This window comes from Aricia agestis, chromosome 6 (genome assembly GCF_905147365.1).
Source record: "Aricia agestis chromosome 6, ilAriAges1.1, whole genome shotgun sequence".
NCBI lineage: Eukaryota > Metazoa > Arthropoda > Insecta > Lepidoptera > Lycaenidae > Aricia > Aricia agestis.
This window is the reverse complement of record NC_056411.1, coordinates 1,235,193-1,258,067: the sequence shown is the minus strand read 5'-3', so window position 1 is coordinate 1,258,067 and position 22,875 is coordinate 1,235,193. Positions and strand designations below refer to the sequence as shown.

Genomic DNA, 22,875 nt, shown 5'->3' with positions numbered 1-22,875 from the left:
TTTGTATGTTTGTTACTTCTTCACGTCTAAATGGCTGAACCGATTTTGCTGAAATTTAGTATAAAGATACTTTGAGGTCCTAGAAAGGACAAAGAATACTTTTTATTACGGAAAAATGCTCGGTTCTCACGCCATAAATTGATTTCGGCGCAAAGGACTTAGGAGCGAAATTTAGTACTAACATAAATAAAGACGATACAAAGACAGACGCAATCGTACGATGGCTTCCAATTAACAAGGGCCATACCCTTTCACCAATATCTCTCTATATCGTGTTGTTGCTCTTACAACGGGAATGTTCAGCACATTTAGAACATGTCTATTGATCGTCGAGTTAAGTACGTCTAGACAGACCCATCAACTGACTATTCAATGTATGAGCTATATTGATGCATTCGATTTGTAAATTGTTTTTTTAACTCTTTACTAGCATTTCTTAAAATAAAGCATAATATGCCATTACATTGTCTATGCTAAGATTTATTTTCCATCCATCATGTCTTAACAGTAAGAAAACACCCAATAATAAATATTATTTATGATTTAACTTATATTTATACATTGTTATACATCGCAGTCCTTATGGAGATCAGTAATACATTTCACTTTTATACTTTCTAGTATAAAAGTAAAATTTATTTTATTTAAAAATTATAGTATTTATAAAATTATACTAAAGTTAATTACGTAGAGTCAAATATCTTTTTTTCGAATTAATCCAGAAGAATATAATATTTGTGGTATGAATTATAGATAAAAAAAACTGGTACCGGCGAAATCATGTCTTCCAGCAAATAGAGCCAATGAGCTGCAACGCTTTGCGTTTTGTGTCATTATTAACATCCCTTTTCCTACTTCCGCCTCATTTCCTTCGCCCAACCTGAGTGACGCCCTACCTTTATTATGCTGAAAACCTTGAGATCGGTTTACACGCTGCGATGTGTTTGTAAAATTGAACTTTATTTAATGCAAACGTAGACGTCGGAAGAGCAGCGTCGTCGCTCTACCCTGCCCAGCGTAACTTGTTTGAACTCTATTGAAAATTCAGCAAATAAATTCAGAACAAATCGGCTTCTATGATCCCATCATAAAAAGGCGTTTGCATACTCGCCTTCAAAAGTAATAAACATCATGCTCCATTACTAGCGGTTAACAATGAGCTAAAAGTTATGAAAAATATGTAGATAAAAGATAATTGAAGTATATCAAGGTACTAATCTAGGTATATCAAGGAGTAGGTGTATTTTCACAAGCTGTTTGTTGCCAGTAGCGTATTAATCGATTACATAATAAACTATTTTACTCTTCGCCTATATTTTCACCTTAACCCAACACCTCGTTTTACAAATTATGCTGATAAAAGTAACGTTTTTTCGATGGAAGTCTATAGAAAAGTCCTCAAAGCGTTCAATATTCGGTGATTTTCCTTAGTATTGTAGCGACAGCATTCATTGCCTTTGAAAGGACTAAACAAAATATGGGGCCTCCGCATAACGCGAAACAAGCCTACTTTTTCGTATGTATTTATTGAATAAACAGCTGCTATGCATTTTCGTTGTGTTTTGCGCATTTTGTGGCCACATAATTCAGTTAAGCTATGTTAGGAAATAACATTATTTTACACTGGATATTATCTATGTCGAGACGAGTTTATCATGGAATAACCGTACATATCTCTTGGCTAAAAATTGTCCTATTGTTTACCCATCAAATGATAAATATAGACGCACTTTTCAACTGTCTCGCTTCTTCTTCGTGAAAAATGTTGCCATCCCTTTCACTCCTATGAATCCCATGAAAATCAATCAACCAACTCGATTCACAGAATGTTCTAAAACAAAAGAGCTGTAATCTGAAGCATTTTCATTCGAAACACTTAACAACACCTTACTAGTGAAAAGTTAGGTTAACTTTCAAGAGTCATTAAAAATAACCATTAAGCCTCAAAAGGCCTTACAGCAATTAAAATCAACTTGACTCAGATTCCACATAAACTAGTAAGAAGTCCACACGTCCTCATACGGGAACCGAGGCACGTTCCCAGTTCCGAATAAAAGCGATGTCGTAACACATAAAATCATTTTATTTCTCCGATTTATTCCGGGTTTTGTTACTGAAAATATAGAGGTTTTGTAGTTTGAGACGCAGGTACGATCTTTTGAAAGTTAAAACGATTGTTTCATAGCACTGGGATTGTAGAATTGATTTCGACTAAAGTTATTTTTGTTATTATTTTTCGAAGAGCAAAAAAACAAATTATATAATATATATTTTATTTATTTATTTATTTTAAGTCGCTTTAAACATCAAGGTCATTAGCGACTACAAGTAATAACAATATTGTACGTTAGATTACAGAATAATATCCAGTTAACCTTAAAAAATTTACAGTATTTTTCCAATCTAAAAGACAATCTTTTAACGTACTTTGAAGATCTACACTACTTCTTTCTGAACTAAACATAGAACAATCAACAAGCAAATGTTTTATAGACAATACACAATCACATCTTGAGCATTTGTTTCTAGAAGATTTAGTAATGAGATGGATGTGAGTAACATTACAATGACCTATTCTTAACCTATTAATAACTATTTCATCTCTTCGTTTAAAGAATTTATAATTACATTTTTCAAAAATTTATTTCCTTATTTCATACAAATAACTATTATTATTTACAACCCAGCAGCTGTTCCATAAACTTTTAATTTTAAACTTTAGAAATTTTGTAACGTCTGTAATATTACAATTTAACAAATTACATTGATTTAAAGTCGTCGCTTCCTTAGCTTGAGCATCTGCTTTCTCATTCCCGGGAATGACTGACTAGGAATCCAAATAATTTCTATAGAAAAATTATAAATTTGTAAATTCGCTTAATTTTCTCTTATTATATTTATTAAGGGATCAATATTTTTATCATTCAATAAAGCGGTTAAGCACGACAAAGAATCGGAAAATATAATGTATTTTTTTGAAGTCGTAGGATTAATTTTAATGATCTCCAAACATTTTAAAATAGCTATGGCCTCGCAAGTGAATATAGAAGTATAGTCAGGTAGTCTGTATTTATAATTATAATTTTCTGAGACAACTGCACAACCCGTTCTTTCATTAAAAATAGATCCATCTGTATAAAACATTGTATAATTCGAATATTTTTCTAAAAGTTCATAAAAGTAGTTCTTATAAATATAATTACGAGTAGATTCACGGGGATATTTGTTAGCCATGTCTTTGTTTATTTTAAATTTATTTATATCCCAAGGTGGTAATTGATAAGGAAAATGACGTTGAAATAATGGCGGTAAGTAATATTTAATTTCATTTAAATAGTTTTTAACCCTTAGTCTTAGAGGAACTGAAAGAGTAGGTCGTAAACTGAATTCTATATCAGATAATAATGCGGGCTTTAAAAAGAGCGAATCTAAATTATTCACAACATGTTTGGCTGCAAACGTTAGGCATAGTTCCTTCCTTCTATATGATAGAGGTTTTTCGCCAGACTCGACTAGAATATTATTAACGGGGCTTGTTCGGAAGGCTCCCAAACTGAACCTTAAACAAGTATTATGAATGGTATCCAAAATTTTTAAAATATTATTCGATGCTGAGTCATATAAAACTGAACCGTAATCGATTTTTTGTCGAATTATAGCTTTATAGGTATTTTTATACACATACTGTCAGATCCCTAATCAATTGAAGATAAAATTTTATAATGTTCATTATGTTAGAACATTCGGCCAAGTTAATCGCGAATCAAAGGTAAGACCTAATATTTTTATCTCATTTACTTGATTTATTTTACTATTATTTATAAATACGTAATTTTTTCTTTATTTTTATTTTTTGACACAATCATAACTTCCGTTTTGGTTTCCGAAAACTTAAAGCCCGTTTCTAGACTCCATTTACTTAAATTGTCTAAGGTGTCTTGCAATATTTTTTCAACGAGTTTAAGATTTTTGCCACTACATAAAATTGTTAAATCGTCTGCAAATAGATATCCCTTAACGGGTCGTTTTATAATATCTAAGACGTTATTAATCGAAATCAAAAATAAAATTACACTTAAAACAGACCCCTGAGGAAGTCCATTTTCGGTACAAAGAGGATCAGAAAGAATATTATTTATTTTAACCCTTATATATCTATTAGACAAAAAAATTATAACATAAGCTAGAACGTTACCTTTTAAATTTAACTGTTGTAAGAGTTGTATCACCCTGTGCTTCCATACCATTTCATAAGCTTTCTCTAAATCTAGGGCAATTAATACTATTTTATATTTATTTGCAAACGACTTAAGAATTTCTTCTTCTAAAAGGCTCAGATGATCTAAGGTTGATTTAAATTGTCTAAATCCAAACTGAAAAGATGTTAAAAACTGATTTCACTCTAAGTACCATCTGATTCTATTGCTTACAATTTTCTCTAAAATTTTGCAAAAATTACATGTGAGTGAAATTGGCCTGTAATTTGATGCAACAGTAGCTAGCTTACCTGGTTTTAAAATAGGTATTACTATGGCTTCACTCCATAGATCAGGAAAAATCTGATTTACCCAAATATTTTATTAATTGTAAATATCTAAAAGTCGTTCGAGAGCCAATAACGGAAGTTTTTTAATCATGATGTTTGATATTTTATCAGGACCAGGACTAGAATTTCCTAATTTTTGAATAACGAGATTAAGTTCCTCTACAGTAATTATCTTGTTGATAGGATTTTCATTATCTAGCTTATCAAATCCTGTGCAGCCATCTTCTTTTTCTTTTTTATATGATAAAAATTCTTGTCTATAGTTATTTGAACTCTAATTTGCAGTAAAACTTTTAGCTAATAACTCGGAATTCATTTTAAGGTCATCACAAAGTATTCCTTCATTGTTTTTTAAGATGATATCTATTTTATTCTTTTTTTTACCATTTATAGAGTTTATTCTCTGCCATACAGTCTGTGTTTGACTATTTATTGATGAAATAACATTTTGCCAATTAACTTTTCTACTTTCTTTAAAAATTCTTCTAGTCTTAGATCTTATTTTACGGTATTCAATCTTCAAATATTCTTCTTTGCGTTTATCATCTTCGGTATATTATTGACTATGTATTTTCTGTAAGCTCTTTTCGTTTCTCTTACTGATTTCGAACATTCATCGTTCCACCAGGGTACTTGATTTTTTCTTAGCTTTCCACTAGTCATAGATATATTTTTTTCAGCGGAGTTATAAATAATTTGATTAAATTCTTTTACAGTTTTATTAATACAAACATCCGATGTAATATTTATTTTTTCTAATTGTTTTACTCGATTTTCAATGTCATTTTGGAAATTTAACCAATCAGCTTTTAAATATTTCCAGTGCTTAGAACCTATTTTACTGTAAGGGTTTAATTCAATTTCTGCAGATATTACAATAGGAAAATGATCACTTTCATAAAGGTGGTCCAATGCATTCCAGTCAAAATAAGTTGATATATTTTGAGAAGCAAAAGATAAATCAATATTACTTGTGTGACCATTTCCAAAACTAAAATGCGTAGGTTGGTTTTTATTTAAAAGAATAATATTGTCACTTAAATCTAACCACTCTGCTATTATTTTTCCCCTTGGATCGCAACGACTAGAACCCCAATAAAAATGGTGCCCATTAAAATTTCCTTATAAAAGAAAAGGTGTCGGAAGCTGATAAATTAAATTATTCAACACATTATGATTAATAGAACAGCTATTAGGTATGTAAACATTACAAATAGTAATCTCTAAAGGGAATTTTATTCTTATCGCAGCGACTTCAAGGCAACTATTAATAATAATCTCTTCAGGTAATAAATGAGGTTTGACATACGTAGCTACACCACCACTAGCAATACTGCTGTAAGTTCGATTTTTATAAAAAATTTGGTCTATTATCTAATGTTTTCTTTTTCTTCCTTAAGTTTTTCTTACTAGGTATTTCTTCTTCTAATGAAAAATTACTGTCGGTGTCGTTAGTATAATCACTCGATGGTACGTTTTGTTCCGTAATAAGGTCAGTATTTTGGTTCAATTCTGGATGGGAAGGTTCTGATGTAGTAGTAGAATGTATTCGTTTAATGCCCTTATTATGTTCATAATCTTTTGGTGATAAGTTAATAATATTATCAACCTGAGATTGAGGTATAGAATTTTGGGACTCTTCTAAAATATTATTAAGGCTTTCAATAGGTTCTGGTGTAATATCACTGAGATTTTAGAGGTATTTAAGGTATGATTACCTTGAGGGCAATTTTTAGCCAAGTGTCCCATTGTATTACAAACGAAACATTTCATCGACTCGTTTGATACATATATCCAGTAGTTGGTATCTTCATACTGGATTTGTAACGATTCCGGCAGTCTTTTTTCGTCCTCGGGGGAAACGTAAAGTTGTCGCCTAAAGCTCATTATATGCGAGAAGCCAGGATCTGGTATACCTACTTTTATAAAAGTAATCGGGCTTAAGATTTTAATGTTAATATCGTTAAATTTTTCTATTAAAACCTCGTTGGGAACGATCGGGCAAACATTCGATAAAACAATCCTTTTATTTCTAGAAATCAGTGGGCGAATCTCTAAAGTATAATCTTTAATTTTTATTTTCTTAATTAAATAGGTAAATCCTGGAAATGAATTGAATATTCGTTGACTTTGTTACAGTTGAGAGTGCCATGAAATAATCTCTTAGCATCAATCCGTCGATCGAATCTATTACGATGGCTTGGTCTTTCTTGGGGTACATTATTTTGGAGGTAACGTTGGCATAATTTACTGTGGGGGTACGTGACATCTTCTCCATCACAAATAAGGTGCTCCTGCAGGCAGGAGCACCCGCGGTAATGTTTGTTAGGTAGTTACGTTAACTAATAGACGAGCCTTGCGTACTTCGGTGTGCGATAACGCGTGAACCGATCAGCGCGGTGGTCGCGAGGTAACTGATTATATAATATTATGTAAGTGACGAATTTAAATATGATACAGATTTAAATTCGTCACTTATATAATTTTAATTCTCACAAAGTGAAGCCTCGTGAGCTTTCTGAGTGAACAGTCTTAGAACAGTGCCAAAACTAGTAAATAAACTTATTAATAATACAAACAGTAGATAATCTTTTTTACTTTTACTAACCACTATTTTCTTTCCAGCCCTGCAAAGGCAACTCATCACTGCTAGAAGACGTGTGGCGCGAGCAGCAGTGCAGCGCGCACGACGCCACCCCGTACGGCGGCGAGCTGTTCCACTGGCGAGCGCACAGGGACGACGACGAACCGTGCGCGCTCACGTGTAGAGGCACGCCGCAGCACAGCGGCCAGAGCCCCGAGCCGGTAAGTTGCCAGCCTTGTGGCGTGTGGTCTAGCAGCAGTGCAGCGCGCACGACGCCACCCCGTACGGCGGCGAGCTGTTCCACTGGCGAGCGCACAAGGACGACGACGAGCTGTGCGCGCTCACGTGTAGAGGCACGCCGCAGCACAGCGGCCAGAGCCCCGAGCCGGTAAGTTGCCAGCCCTGCAGAGGGCGTGGGTTCTAGGAGCCATTGCACTTACCAAACAAAGGATATACCTAGTGTATATTTGCTAAAAAGATGTGCAGTTCCTAAGAACTACAAGTATGAAGTAGTCATATAGTGTTTTATCAGTCATTTTACAACATAAATGAATGAATTAAAATACTTATTGCATACAAGCAAACAGGACTTAAAGAACATAGTAACTAAGCTTAAAAAGTACACAAAGCGGTCTTATCGCTACAAGCGATTTCAATAATTATATTATCTGATTAGTACTTACCTCTTTTAAATCATTACGCATGAGATTTTTGTAATTTTGATTTTTATGAGGCTGGCATTGTCGGTTTCGACACAAGCCTTTAAATAAAGAAAAAAAATGTAATAATAATTATATTAGTAACCACTTATTTGTCAATATTGAAGAAATATTTAGCAATTTTAAAACTAGTTGCTACGGTTACAATAGAATGCTGTGCAGAATTGTAATAAAAGAATTGAATTGAAATCGACTTTGTAGCAGTTTACCCACTTTGGTTAATAAATCAGCCGCAAGGACTGTATTATTTGTCCATTTGTACGATATTTAACAATACTTTACAGCAGTGTAATTTATTCAAATTAAAAGAAGGAAGTGACTCGCAGCCAAGTCGAGGACTCGCTAACGATTTTATTTAAAACTTTTCCTTTGAGCTAGTTCTTAGTTATTTTCAATTTATTAATTAAGTGTGGGCACTAATTGATTTAGGTACTTACTCATTTTTCTACACAAAATAGAAGTTTTTTAATTAAGTGCCGACCTTATTTTTTTACAAGAAATAGTTTTTTAAAAGTTACCGAAGTCGGGTTCAAGAATTACATAACTCGTTTTGTGTATCATTCGTTTATATTTTTAAACTGAATAGCAGAAATTGAGTTTTCTTTTTTTTTTAAACAATGTTGTTAATGTAAATATAATTTTAGTACTTGTGATATATAGAATTATTTTACACAGAATATAATTTAAACGCTAGCCACCTTTTACAACCTACGCTAGAATAGTTGCAATCTGAGTAAATACTCGTCTGAGTGTATGTTCTTTACATGTTGCAAGCCATGGACAATATATTACATAACATTACTCAGTGAGATATTCTACAAAACAGTGAGTAGAATATCATGGCGCCGCGCTGTAGACAATTGGTAAATCCAATAACAACGTACGTGGTACACGCTGCACTCTACAATTTGTATCGTATTACATTTCTTCGGCAAAAATCTGCTGTTGCTAATATCTATTTCAAGCATTATTTTGAAAGTTACACTTAAGCGTCAAGGATCTTGCTCACAAAAACTAAAATTTTGTATTGCAATTAAGACCGTCGTGTGTTGAGTGAAAGAGCGTCCTAGTAGATCTTTGGTCCTGTATTGACCTGTCTATTCCTCTGATAGTTCAAAGTATTGTTCAAAATAGTCTGCTTAGTAGCCGACTATGTTGCAAGAATTCCGTATATAACATATACTAAGGCAACTTATCGTCTTCTTAAACTGCCCATCAAGTTTGTGAAGTTGGAAAGTAGATTTTACTACAGTATGAAAATTACACAGCAAACTTAGCCTCTACCTAGTTTTGCACCCCGGGCCGATATCAGCAAATTACTATTATTGATTTTGCTGTATGAATCTCATGTATTATGTAAATTTTGATTATATTAACATGAAATTTGAATACTCTTGTTACGTATGTAAATGGGCCGGCCCGTTTACATTGCATGTTTTCGTGGCCAAGGGCGCAAATGAGGTTACGACACTTTTCCGAAGACACCCGAACTTACCCGAAGCCTTCTAAGTTCCGCAAATTGTAGGTCCGAAGGTTAACCGAACAAATTGACACTTGGAGTTGATAAAATTCTCTAATGAGGTAATCGACTTTTGATAGGCACCCGAAAGTTACAAAATGGTGCCCATTAGGAGTTATTTAGGGTCTCGAGAGCGAAAGAGATAAATTTAGTGGCACGTCTTAAATTCTGTAAAAGGCAAGGTTGTGAAAAGTTGCGCTACGTTAAAGCTACTCTCCAAGTATGCCATGATGGATAGCAATTTATAGAAAGCTGTCTAAATCATGCATTAACCCTGAGCAATTATTGACCAATATGCCTATCTACACATTCGGAATCGCTTGTTTATCATATGCTAACGTGAAAAGTTTGTCCTATTTTGTATAAACATTGTAGATAGAGTTATCAATGCATAAATGGGCTAACCATTACCGTTGTATCGTTTCAACAAGTCTGGTATTTCCCAGCCATTTTACTCATTTTACGTTGTTTGAACAGACAGTGTACTTTACATTGCAGTAACCTTCACTGAGATAGAGACTACATACAATTTAGAGCACCACCGTCACATAATGTAAACGGCTAAATAATATTATAATATTATAAGAAAATGTATTTATTACTTGTGTATAGGATCAAACTATTGTTATGTTGAAAGTTTACGACTTTATGTATTACTTAAGGGGGCGACTAACCCTAAAGTGTCGATTTTATAATTCATTTTTATACTTGAAAATAAGCCCTGAATTGTTTCATTTTCTGAAATTAGATACTACATTATATTTCCGAGAATCCGATCTTAGCAAAAACACGATATCTTAAAATTTTCTCGATAGAAAAAAATCACAAAGATGCATCTAATTTTCACGAATTTTTCATTTATTGCCGTAACCGGGCATTGAACTAAGTTAATATTTTAATACATTGTATACCATTTTATCATTGAGAGATCGACCTAGCGGATTTTTAAAATGTTGTAAGTATATTTATCGAGTTATTGAGAAAAAACTAATTTCGCGATGAATCCGCGTCGTTCTTTTTCACCTGGCATATGAAAGACGGGTGTGAGTGTGAAGATAGAAGGACGATGTTTAATTTTTGGGGTTAGTCGCCCTCTTAATACATGAAGAATGATGTTTGTTACTTCTGCGCGTAAAAACTACTGACCAAATTTTGATTTGCGAAGTTTTTGACTCTATATTTTTAAACTGAATAGCAGGGGGCTAAACACATAGGCTATAAACACATAGTATAGTTACTACACTGTTCCCGTCAAGTCATAACTAAGCTATTCCCGTCACCCAGTTTTACGTTAAACTATGAGTCCCACACTCATAGTTTAACGTAATTTAAGAATTCCCATAATATCCATACTAATATTGTCAATGCGAAAGTGTCTGCCTGTCTGTCTATCTGCCACCTCTTCACGCCCTAACCGCTGAACCAATTATGCTGAAATTTAGTATGGTAATACTTTGAGTCTCGGTAAAGAACATAGGATACTTTAATCCCGGAAAATGTAAGGTTCCCACGTGATAAACTAATCTTAGTTTACTATCATAAATTCCATTGTATGTGCAGACGGTGGCGCTGGAGGACGACGAGCGAGTGGTGGTGGCGGTGTTGGCGGCGCGCGTATCCGATGGCACGCGCTGTCGGCCCGGCAGCCTCGACATGTGCATCGATGGACGGTGTCAGGTGAGTTATTAGTATGTCAATTATCACCATATGCCGGCACTCACCATTAGCGCCATAATCCTGCATCGCGCTACCGACGTTTTCTAAGTGCATCGGTATACACATTATATACGACAGCTGAAATCAATCACGTGGGCTCCGGCTTCACCAAGTATAATACCTCGCTCGATTCGAAGATCTTCCTTTGCGGCCACCACGTACTATTCCCACACCATGTCAGTCAGATATCGTGGCTCAACGAGTCGCCGCTAACGATCCCCGTGAATCATAACCCTAATATGGCAAAGGATCCACATAATATAATATGTGATTCGTTTACTGAAAATCAGCGTTGCAAACATAGTAATATTCGGATGTTAATTATTACTGCTCTCTTTTCTTTCTATATTTTCGATGTAGGCATTGTTTTGAGAATTACGTGTGTATGTGTACAAGTGTTAATAGTAATTTACGTAGAAAAGGTTCTTAAGCTACTGGATTTATGCATGGTGGACATTAACTTATTCCTGATGCAGAAAAATGTGTAACATACATCATAAGCTTGTCCACACTGTGCCTTTTTCTGTTCATCGAGGGCATGCGGTATAGCGCAGTCAACAGCGAACATAAGGCATGCCCGCGACGCATGCCCTCTGATCGTATCCAAAAAACAAAAATGACAATGTTGGCGTTGCGTTCGTTGACGCATTCAATTATTAAATGCGCCAAAGCGAAAGTTGAATGAAAGAAGATGACGAAAATTGAAGATGAAAGTGCATAGTGCATATTACAAATTAACGATAAGTGTATATAATTTGTAGTTCACTTCACTTTTAATTAATGAGGAATGAGCAACTACTGAGCACTTCGCCGCGCCGCGAATTAAAAATATATATATTAAAATGTGACACGAAAACTCCCAGGGTAAATAAAAGTCGCTTCAAGTTTAAAAGTTAAAATATAAAATTGCAAATGAAAAAGTTGGGGAGTGCTTCAAGTGGTTTCTTATCTTTTTTGATTGCCAGACTAGTTAGAGACTCGTGCTCGGAACACCGACGACTTGAGTACGTGGACAGTGATTATGTCTCGCTAGTAGTAACTAACTTAACCTTCCTTGTTCTAACTAGGCAGGAATTTCAGAAAAAAAGTGTACTATCAGTGAGGTTGATTCGCAGACAGATAGCGGACCAACGTAATTTGGTTGCGTTGTGTCAAACCCAGCCAACATCATAGCTCACATTGAATTGACATAATCCGACCAAATGATGTATGTCTGTCAACTGCGTATGAATAAATTTCTTCGTGGTACATACATTATTTATTACTTACGATTTGCGAACGTTATCGCCCGCAACTCCGTTGCGCTAAAATTAGTTTATCTCGTGGGAACCGTAAATTTTTTCGGGATAAAAAGTATCCTTTATCCTTTCCCGGGACTCAAAGTATCTCTGTACCAAATTTCAGCATAATCGGTTGAGCCGTTTAGGCGTGAAGAGGTAACAGACAGACAGACACACTTTCGCATTTATAATATTATTATGCTTGACACCTCTTAGATACTCGCGTTCTTATTGAGGTAATTAATAATGATCTTCAATATCTCATTTGCTACTAAAATAAAAACTTTTACGTTATTAATTATATAAAAAAAAAATTGATTTCGGATTTTATGTCAACTTTTTTTGATAAATAAAAACGTTACAAGAGACTAAAAAGTTTTAACACAACATTATATTTTAAAAAATATCGCTAAACATGTCATGTTTAAAACTTTTCATTACTTTGTAACATAATAAGGCGGTTATAAGTCACGCCCTTCCCTTGGGCCAGAATTTTATCTCCGGCTCTTTAAGGAAGTTCAAAACGCGAATGAAATTTAAGCACCTCATAATAAAAAAGCCAACGACATTTCCATGTTTCTGTAAATATTTTGCAATTTTATTCGTATGCAACCTCTCCACTTTGGTCTTTGACACATGATGGGCCAATATAGTGGACTATGATTGCCTATGTTCGACATTGATTAAATTATGCAAGCAATAGACAGGGCAATCAAACTATCGCAGCTGTTGTGTAAAAAGTTCAGTATCGTGGGAAATATTCCGCAAATTCCTTGACACTTTAAAGTTCATAACATTAAAACTATTAAAACACGGATTCATTTAAGTTTACGTCGTGATAGTATTAGCGATAGAGAACGAAGGTAGAATTACTGAGGAACAAGAAAGGAAGAAATGTATAATTCATTTGAACTTTTTGCTCTATATTATAACGTGCGTGATTCTTTAGGAAATTTGTATTTTATCACATTATTACATTGTACTGTTACATTCAGAATGAAAAATAATATTCTAAGTGCAAAAAATTGCAAAAACGTACAAATTACAGCTCAATTTTTTGGGAAAATAGTAAGGTGAGTGTGCCAAATTGACCTTTTTTTTAATGAAATAAGGGGGCAAATGAGCAAACGGGTCACCTGATGGAAAGTAACTTCTGTCGCCCACGGACACTCGCAGCATCAGAAGGGCTGCAGGTGCGTTTCCGGCCTTTTAAGCGGGAATAGGGTAATAGGGGAGGGTAGGGATGGGAAGGGAAGGGAATAGGGTAGGAGATTGGGCCTCCGGTAAACTCACTCACTCGGCGAAACACAGCGCAAGCGCTGTTTCACGCCGGTTTTCTGTGAGAACGTGGTATTTCTCCGGTCGAGCCGGACCATTCGTGCAGAAGCATGGCTCTCCCACATTTACTTTACGACCTACTTCATTTTTATCTCGAGGCTATAGTATATCTGCATTATTAATTCACACAATATTCTTACGAAAATTTTACATTTATTTCATTTATATGAATTTCGAATTGCCAAGTCCACTCAGATAATGTTTTACTTAACAATATAATGAAGCTATCCACCGCATTGTCTGAGCAAATGAATATCTCCAGCAAACACCTCCTAAACAAACTCGAAATTAACTTCGCAAATATACTCCTGTTTCACCGTGTTTTATTTTTACGAGTATGATTTATACAATGATCGATATACATAATTTATCACTTATTCGAGACAGGTCTGTGTTGTGTTTAAAAGTATTGAATATTATGTATGGATATTGGATATGACTGAGAATTCTGTTGAGAAATTACGGATACTGTTGACGAAGACTTTTCTTATCGAATAAATTATTACTTGATACATTTATAGCTATAAACATTATACAATTTCTGTATTTAACTAACTCTTAGAAGGCTCTAGTTTCTTGAGAAGTTAATAATATAATGACCCACCATTAGAAAACTTTTGGCACCTGTTTATTAGTGATTTATGATAACAATTAAACGAAAATGAGTCGTCCTCCGTTTAAATCTAACAAAGTGTCCTGCTAATATTTAGGTTCACATAATAATATATTTAATCAGATTCCTCTGATCATCCATTTACTTATATGGAGGGTTCCGTCATAAGTCATTTTTGCCCTCGATTAAAATAAAAAGCGATAAGCGGATAATAAATCGTGAGTCTGAAATGAAATTCAGCGCGTCTCACCCGCGCCGGGTAATGTACAAGTTTTTCGCATTTCGTGGCTTTCCTAACCTTTTACTTCGCTTTTGGATTATTAATGAGGGATGTCGCGTTACTTTTACAAATTTGTATTATACGAGTCGCGCTTGACTTTTTGAGTTATGGTCGTCGTCATCATCAACAGCTAACGGTCGATTTCTATGCGTTGGCACGAACGAACGGTTTTTTGGCCACTATAACCGCAAGATCACAACCAATAGTATGTGATGACTTATTTGAATAGCCGTGCGGTCGAGCCGCTATATTTTATATACAATTGCTGGTAATCTCACAGTGCAGTGTAGCGGCTAAGCCGCTCTTTCGCGCGGGCGCATATAAATGGATACTAAGGCTAGTCTAATGAAAAAGATTTTAACTTACTAAGTCTGACTTATACTCGAGTCAAAGTTAACCTACGTTTTCCCATTTTCCGTAAAGAGGGTTACAAAGTTTTTCTCTCACGTATTAATATATATAGATAGATAGATTGCAACGTATTTTTTAACGAATTATACTGGACTGAAAGCTGGGGCAAATATTTTTGTTACTTTATATAGGGTACAAAATATTTTCGTTATTTATTTTGCATAATCACGGCGTAATATTAATGGTCGGCCGTTGGTTTGACGGGAACCCTTTGAAACCACCCACTCCCTTACAGTAAATTATCAAAGAAACGCTTTTGATACACACTGCTGGTAAGTTCAACGAGCAAATTCCTACTTAATAAGTACCTACTTCACTGTATAACCTTCATTACAACACACTTTGAAATAATTGCCATTTATTTAGTACTAGATGACGCCCGTAACTCCGTCGTGCCAATATTCGTTTATCGCGCGGGAACCGTACATTATTCCGGGATAAAAACTATTCTATATCCTTTCCTGAGACTTGAAGTATCTACATGCCAATTTTCAGCAAAATCGGTTCAATGGTTTGAGCGTGAAGAGGTAACAGATAGACAGACAGATATACACACTTTAGCATTAATTATAATATTAAGTATGGATCGTTTGACTAAATTAACAAGCTTAAATTAATGAGAACAGAGGAGATTACACAAAGTTCACACACGATCAGTTTTAATTTTTACTTGCGACTTCCTTCCATTGTTTTGGGTTTCACTTGCTATGACCATTTTAAACATTCCTCGAAGCTATTATTTACAGACTACAGCTCGTGCCGATTGTTCGATATTTTCATATAATATTTTACTTTGTCTCGACGCATGAATGTTCAGAATTTAATCGAACATTTAGGTCGTCGTTCTATCTACCCGTGTGTTCGTGCCAATACAGGCGAAAGATTACTATAACTAGAGCGGTATCGCAGCTGTAACAGGCGGCTTTGTTCAGACCTGGAATTGGCATTAATTAATCACTTACGCAAATAAACTTCGTTCGCCAATTAATCAGCAAGATTCATCAAGTTCAAACAAAAGTGATTCGCGAGTGTGTTTTAACAAGGTCGCGAGCGGGCGACCATAGATTTTAACGAAAATTGGAAATTGCTTTCGAATTTCGTTATTTATATTGAGGTCAGGTATGTAACTGTAATTGTTAATTTTTTCGATACCTATAACACAAATATTTTGTTGTAAACAATTAAATAGTAGCTACAATTAAATAATGCTTCCATATACGGGGCACGCTCAGGCTAAACTGATTGTAGGCCGATTAGAGGCCGATCTTATTGGACTTGTACACACGTACAGGAATCCACGAAACGAATCCTACCATCATATTGGCTTGCAATCATCCCGATAGTAATAATCGACCTCATAAATATATTATATCTCTAATCTCTATTATAATTCTTTTATTACCAGGATCTCGCAGAAATAACCTACAGCCTACTTTATCGTTTTCATGATTATACTGGAATGTAATAAAGGTATTATAAGATGTTCCTCGATTAGTATTTACTCCTTCCTCGGGGCTAATGGGTTGCGAAATCCCCGCCGAGGGGGCAAGATTGAATATTCTAAATTTAAAAATCTCGATCCCTTCATCGAGCCTCACGTAATTACCCTGAATAAATTATATCCGATACATTTTAATGTTGTACCCGAAGGGATAATGGTGGATCCGTGTCGACAGGTGCGGTTAGGAATTGACTCAAAATTGGACTATTCCGACACTTAGAGGCACCTGTAGCGGTTACCAGGACATGGGAGGAAGCAGTTTCTTCGTCTTCCTACATAATTAATAAAATTTGTATTTTTTTATTCTAATTACATGTTTTGAAAGAAGAAGCTTTTATTATCAATTTCTAATGTAAATTAATGATACTTACTATACATTAGCAGCTATACGGTTACAATGCAATTACAGATTTAATTTCATATAACCATGTAATTATATAGTTGGTATGTACTATCAGATAAGTTGATTACTAGGCAGATGGGGGACCTACGTAGTTTGGTCGCGTTACGTCAAACCCAGTCGACATTCGACAAATCACAGTTAACATTGAATTGACATGATCCGACCAAATGACGTTGGTCTGTCAACTGCCTTGGAATCAATTTCCTCGATGGTACCTACAGATTATTATACTACACAGTTAGGTTCTAACATCAGATCTGTATTTAACTAATACCAACTCTACATTTTAAAGCAGTTTCTAATAACTTACTCAATTTATACTTTCAACTTAACTCTCATAATATTATATTCAACTATACCAATAAAATAACTCCACTCATAAAAAAACTGAAGCATAAAGCATTTAGTAAAGTTTATCCTACACTGTGTCGTTTACAAAATATAGACAAATTTTCACACAACGCCCGGCGCCAACTGAGTTTTATAAAGTTGTACATTTCACAATTAAATTCTTCACTCACATTAAACGGCGGCTCAGGGCGAATTTGCATTCCCGCCGGCGCCAAATTTGATTATAATTACCAAGTTTGCTTTGACAAAATATCGCCAATGTTGTTTCAAACTTCCCCGTTATATCACTTCTGTACCCACCTACAAAATATTATTTCAAGTTGCTGTATGTTAATGTAAACGGACTGTTATATCGGAAGTCACATGTCAACGTATGTGTAGTAAAAACGCTTAGGTTTTCAGTTGCATTTCCATGAATTGCAATTGCAAACTTTTGCTGTTTCTGTTATTCCATTTTCCGTATTTTTTGATCAGATCGAATTGGACCTTCGTCGGGTGCAGGTTTTCTCTTAAGATAATTATTAAGTTTTTTAAATAAATATTCTAGTTTTAATAAAAGTGATTTTTTTTAAAAAGTCTCTCAAGACCCACCAAGTAACAGTGGTGTCAGAAGTGGGATACCAGCATTAAATCCGTCGTTTCGCTGGTATTCCTTAACGGTTCGCGAAAACTGAACTGAAAAGTGAAAAGAGAACTGAGTGAATAGAAAAACTATGAACCAATTCGTCTCCGGAGTGTGATGTGTCCTTGTCCACTTCGTAAAACTCAAGTGCACTGTGTCTCGACAATAAGCCTTTCGTCGTAAGCCTGCAGACCAGTCCTGCACTCCTGCACCCCGACATCTCGCGCGCGAATCGCGATAAATCCGTAACGCCGCCGTTCCTGCCATCGTTCCTGTCATTGTTCCTGCTGCTGTTCTGCCGCCGTCCCGGTCGTCGTGCTGCCCTTCTGCTGTCGCTCTCGTTGTTCCTGACGTGGTTGCGTTGGAAACGCGCCGCCGCTGCCTGCTGTCGCTCGCCGTGCTGCTATGCCGCTCAAGTTCCTAGTGTTCCTGTCCCTGTGAGTAAAGCATATTATTATTTGTTATTGCTACATTTCAGCTATATTTTTAATCAGTGTCGTTCAATATACTTACCAAATTCCTTACCAATCTCTTATCCTTGAAGTAACAATATTATACCTAATTATCTAGAAAAATAAATAAATAATTCTTTAAATTAATTTAAAAATGTCGGTCGATAAAAAGGCAGAAGTCTCAGTAAGCGAACAATTCCCTATTAATGTATTATGTAATTTTATTAGTCCCTATAAAGGAGATCGTGAAACTCTAACTGCTTTTCTAACTAATTGTCAAAACGCCTTAGATTTAGCATCGCCGTCTCAAAAGAATTTATTAAATAAATATATATTATCGCGTCTAGAAGGCAAGGCTCAAATTGCCTGTTCACATAAAGTTTTTGAAGATTTTAATCAATTAAAAAGTTTCCTCAAACAAAATTTCGGCGAAAGAAAACACTATAACCATTTATTACTAGATCTACAGTCATGTAAGCAGCAATTAAATGAACCTGTTGCACAATTCGCTCTGCGTATTGAAAGTTGTCTTACTGATTTACAGTCCGAAATCTATAATTCTGATTCTCTTAAAAAAGATATCTCTGGTCGCATCGCTATGACAGAGGATTTAGCATTATTTTCATTTTCATTAGGGTTACATTCGCGCTTAAGTAATAACGTTAGATGTAGAAGTCCTAAAAATCTAAATGACGCCATCAATATCGCTCTAGAAGAAGAAAAAATTCAAAATCTTTTATATAAAACTAATATTTCTAAATCTAGGTGTAAAACCTGCGGAAAGACAGGGCATACGGAATCTGAATGTAATTATAAAGATAAACGTTCTTATCCGCCTCGTGATTTTTCAAAATTTCAAGGTCAAAGATCATTTAATATAAATAATAATAATCAATCCAGTTCTCAATCTTTTTGTAGATATTGCAAAAAAGACGGTCATGATATTAAAGATTGTTATAGAAGGAAATATAATAATGAAAATCGTAATTCATATAATAATCATTCTAATAATTACAATAAGTCCGCGAACGCGCATCATATTACATACGAGCCGCCGTCGCCACCGTCACCAATACCTTATGAAATTTCTTGTGAAAATGTCGGCGACAATTCTTTAAACTAAATGATCGGATTACGAAAAAGTGCCGCCGTTTTCCGATTAATTTAGGCACATTGCGAATTCCTTCTAAATCTAAAAATAAATTAACTTATTTTAATACAAAATCAATGGACCAAGACACGGGTAACCAGCCCCAAAGTAGTGTCCAAAATCAATTTTCAATGGACCAAGACACGGGTAACCAGCCCCAAAGTAGTGTCCAAAATCATATTTTAATGGACAGAGCCACGGGTAACCAGTCCCAAATATGTGTCCAAAATCAAAAGTCAATGGACAGAGCCACGGGTAACCAGTCCCAAATATGTGTCCGAAATCAAAAATCGATGGACAGAGCCACGGGTAACCAGTCCCAAATATGTGTCCAAAATAAAAAATCGATGGACAGAGCCACGGGTAACCAGTCCCAAATATGTGTCCGAAATCGAAAATCAACGGGCAGAGCCGCGGGTAACCAGTCCCAAATATGTGCCCAATCTCAAAACAAAAATCAAGTCCAATCTGAAACTCCAATTTATGAAATAAAATCATTTATAACAAAAATATCATTACCTCATATAGAATTAAAAACTGAATTTTCTGTCCGTAATTTACGTTTTCTTATTGATACGGGCGCAAGTATAAGTCTAATTAAAAAATCTAGTTTAAATAATAAATACATTTTGTCTCGCGAAATCATTAAAATAAAAGGAATAAATAATATCGAGCAATGCTCTGAGTCTCTAGGTACATCTCAAATTAATTTCTACTTATCTAATAATATTTATAACTATAAATTTCATATATTTAATGATGATGTAAGTTTAGAATATGACGGTATAATCGGTAGTGATTTTCTCGGTCATTTTAAAGCCAACATTAACTACGATTTTAAAACAATTAATATTTGCGGGCAAACCATGGATATGAACTATGTCCAACCAACTTATATAATTCCAGCTCGTTCCGAAGCCGTCATCGAGTGCGCGGTATCTAATTACACACCTGAGCGTTATCCGAATAATCAAGGTTTATTATTAGACCATACTTTAAAAGATGGTATTTATTTTGCTAATAGTATTGTCACTATAAAATCAAATAAAAGATTTAATGTTTCTATTTTAAATACTACCGACTCAGCTATCGAAATTAAAGATTATTCCGTAGAGTTAAGCCCTTTCGAACAAGAAAATTCTTCGTGTAATATTCCGTCTCAATCCGTAAATTCTATTTCTTATTCTAGTTCTGATAGAGTCCAAAAAGTCCTCGATCTTATTCGCTGCTCACATTTAAATCAAGAAGAAAAAGAAAGTCTTTTGGAATGTTGCTCACACTACACAGATATTTTTCATATGGAAGGTGAACCCCTAACATTTACAAGCGCGATCGAACATAACATAGATTCAGGAGACGCGCCTCCTATTCACGTAAAATCATATCGTTTCCCAGAATGTCATAAGGAAGAGGTAGATTCACAGATTCGTAAAATGCTTGACCAAAATATCATACGTCCTTCGGTTTCACCTTGGAGTGCTCCTGTATGGGTCGTTCCTAAAAAGATGGACGCTTCAGGTAAAAAGAAGTGGCGAATAGTAATAGATTATCGTAAATTAAATGACGTCACTGTATCAGAAAGTTATCCGCTACCTCTCATCACAGATATTTTAGATCAGTTAGGACATAGTAAATATTTCAGCACCCTCGATTTATCTAGTGGCTTTCATCAGGTTAGGATGAGTTCTAAAGACGCCCCGAAGACAGGATTCACTATAAATACAAATTCGAGTGTCTCTGGACACTACGAATTCACTAGAATGCCTTTTGGGCTGAAAAACGCACCGGCTACATTTCAGAGACTGATGAATACGGTTCTCTCGGGTCTTCAGGGGTTGCATGCATATATATATTTAGATGATACTATTATTTATAGTCACGACCTTCAGAGTCATATTTCAAAACTTAAATTAGTCTTTGATCGTTTAAGAAAATTTAACTTAAAATTACAACCAGATAAGTGTGAGTTTCTCAGGCGCGAAGTTGCTTATTTAGGTCACATAATCACAGACAAAGGTGTCTGTCCAAATCCAGATAAAATCAAGGCCGTAACTCAATTTCCAACTCCTAAAAATCCAAAGGATATAAAATCCTTCCTAGGCTTAGTCGGGTACTATCGACGTTTTATAAATAACTTTTCACAACTCACAAAACCTTTGACATCTCTATTGAAAAAGGATGCAATATTTAATTGGTCTCATCAGCAAGAATTAGCTTTTAATAACCTTAAAGATAAATTAACTTCAGCACCTTTACTTCAATATCCAGACTTCAATCAACCTTTCTTATTAACTACCGACGCTTCTAATTACGCGGTAGGTGCTGTATTATCGCAAGGAGACATAGGCAAAGATAAACCTATCTCGTATGCGTCACGAACCCTAAATAATGCCGAAGGCAATTATTCTACCATAGAGAAAGAACTCTTGGCGATTTTATTCGGTGTAAAAACATTCCGTCCCTATCTATATGGCCGTAAGTTTAAAATAATAACAGACCACAAACCATTAGTGTGGCTGTTTAGTGTCAAAGATCCCGGATCCAGACTCATTAGATGGCGCCTTAAATTAGAAGAGTATGATTATGAAATTGTATATAAAAAAGGAAAATTAAACGCTAACGCTGACGCATTATCTCGTTATCCAGTACATGCCTTAGATGAAAATACAACTGATAATTCAATGTTATGTAATCCTACACTGTCACCCGGAAGTGACATCGACTCTCATAACCTTCCGTCAATATCTGAAACTTACAAACAATTTCTTCAAATCTCAAAACAATCCGGTGTTACTTTTGACACCGTAATTCAAGAACATAATGAAAACCTATTAAAAACTAAAATAAAATTAATCGCGTATCCTACATCAGTCGATTTAGATGATTCTATTCCTTATTGTAGCGAAATTATAGACGCATCTACTAGTGAGCCTAATATTCGAAATATTGAACGCGAACTTCATTCATATTATTCAACCTCTAACGATAATCATATATTTACTCATTTGTTTATTAAATTAAATCATTTTGACGAAATGACTTACAAAGAGATATTTAATGTCCTTCGTGAATACCGAGACATGATAAAATACTGGTATGCCGAAGAGAAAGAGATAGCAATATCAGATTTCACAGATCCCTTCTGTAAACTTTCGTTCACAAAAATATATAATATTATTTCGTTTCTTTTTCATAACACTAATATTAAAATTCATATCTATCATAATTGTATAAAATATCCTACACCTAGTGAAATTAAGCAAATTTTAAAAGATAATCATGACTCACCTGTAGCCGGACATCCCGGTATCTCGCGTATGCTGGAAAGAATAAAATCTCAATTTTGGTGGAAAAATATGAGACAAGATATCGAAGATTATGTTAAAAATT

At 34.8% G+C, this 22,875-nt stretch overlaps 1 protein-coding gene across 7 annotated transcripts in view; it reads left to right on the top strand.

Annotated features, from left to right (window-relative positions):
* Window positions 1-22,875, top strand: part of LOC121727556 (protein madd-4) — a 316,241-nt gene that overhangs the window by 223,555 nt on the left and 69,811 nt on the right. For 3 of the 7 annotated variants that reach the window (XM_042115441.1, XM_042115440.1, XM_042115439.1), the window contains exon 1: window positions 10,947-11,045. In XM_042115441.1, the coding sequence (XP_041971375.1) occupies window positions 11,022-11,045 (24 nt within the window). In that variant the 5' untranslated portion in view covers window positions 10,947-11,021. Of the gene's footprint in view, window positions 1-7,171; window positions 7,352-7,457; window positions 7,519-10,928; window positions 11,046-22,875 lie in introns of those variants that run through there. The other 4 variants (XM_042115443.1, XM_042115442.1, XM_042115445.1 and 1 more) reach the window with 3 other exon arrangements.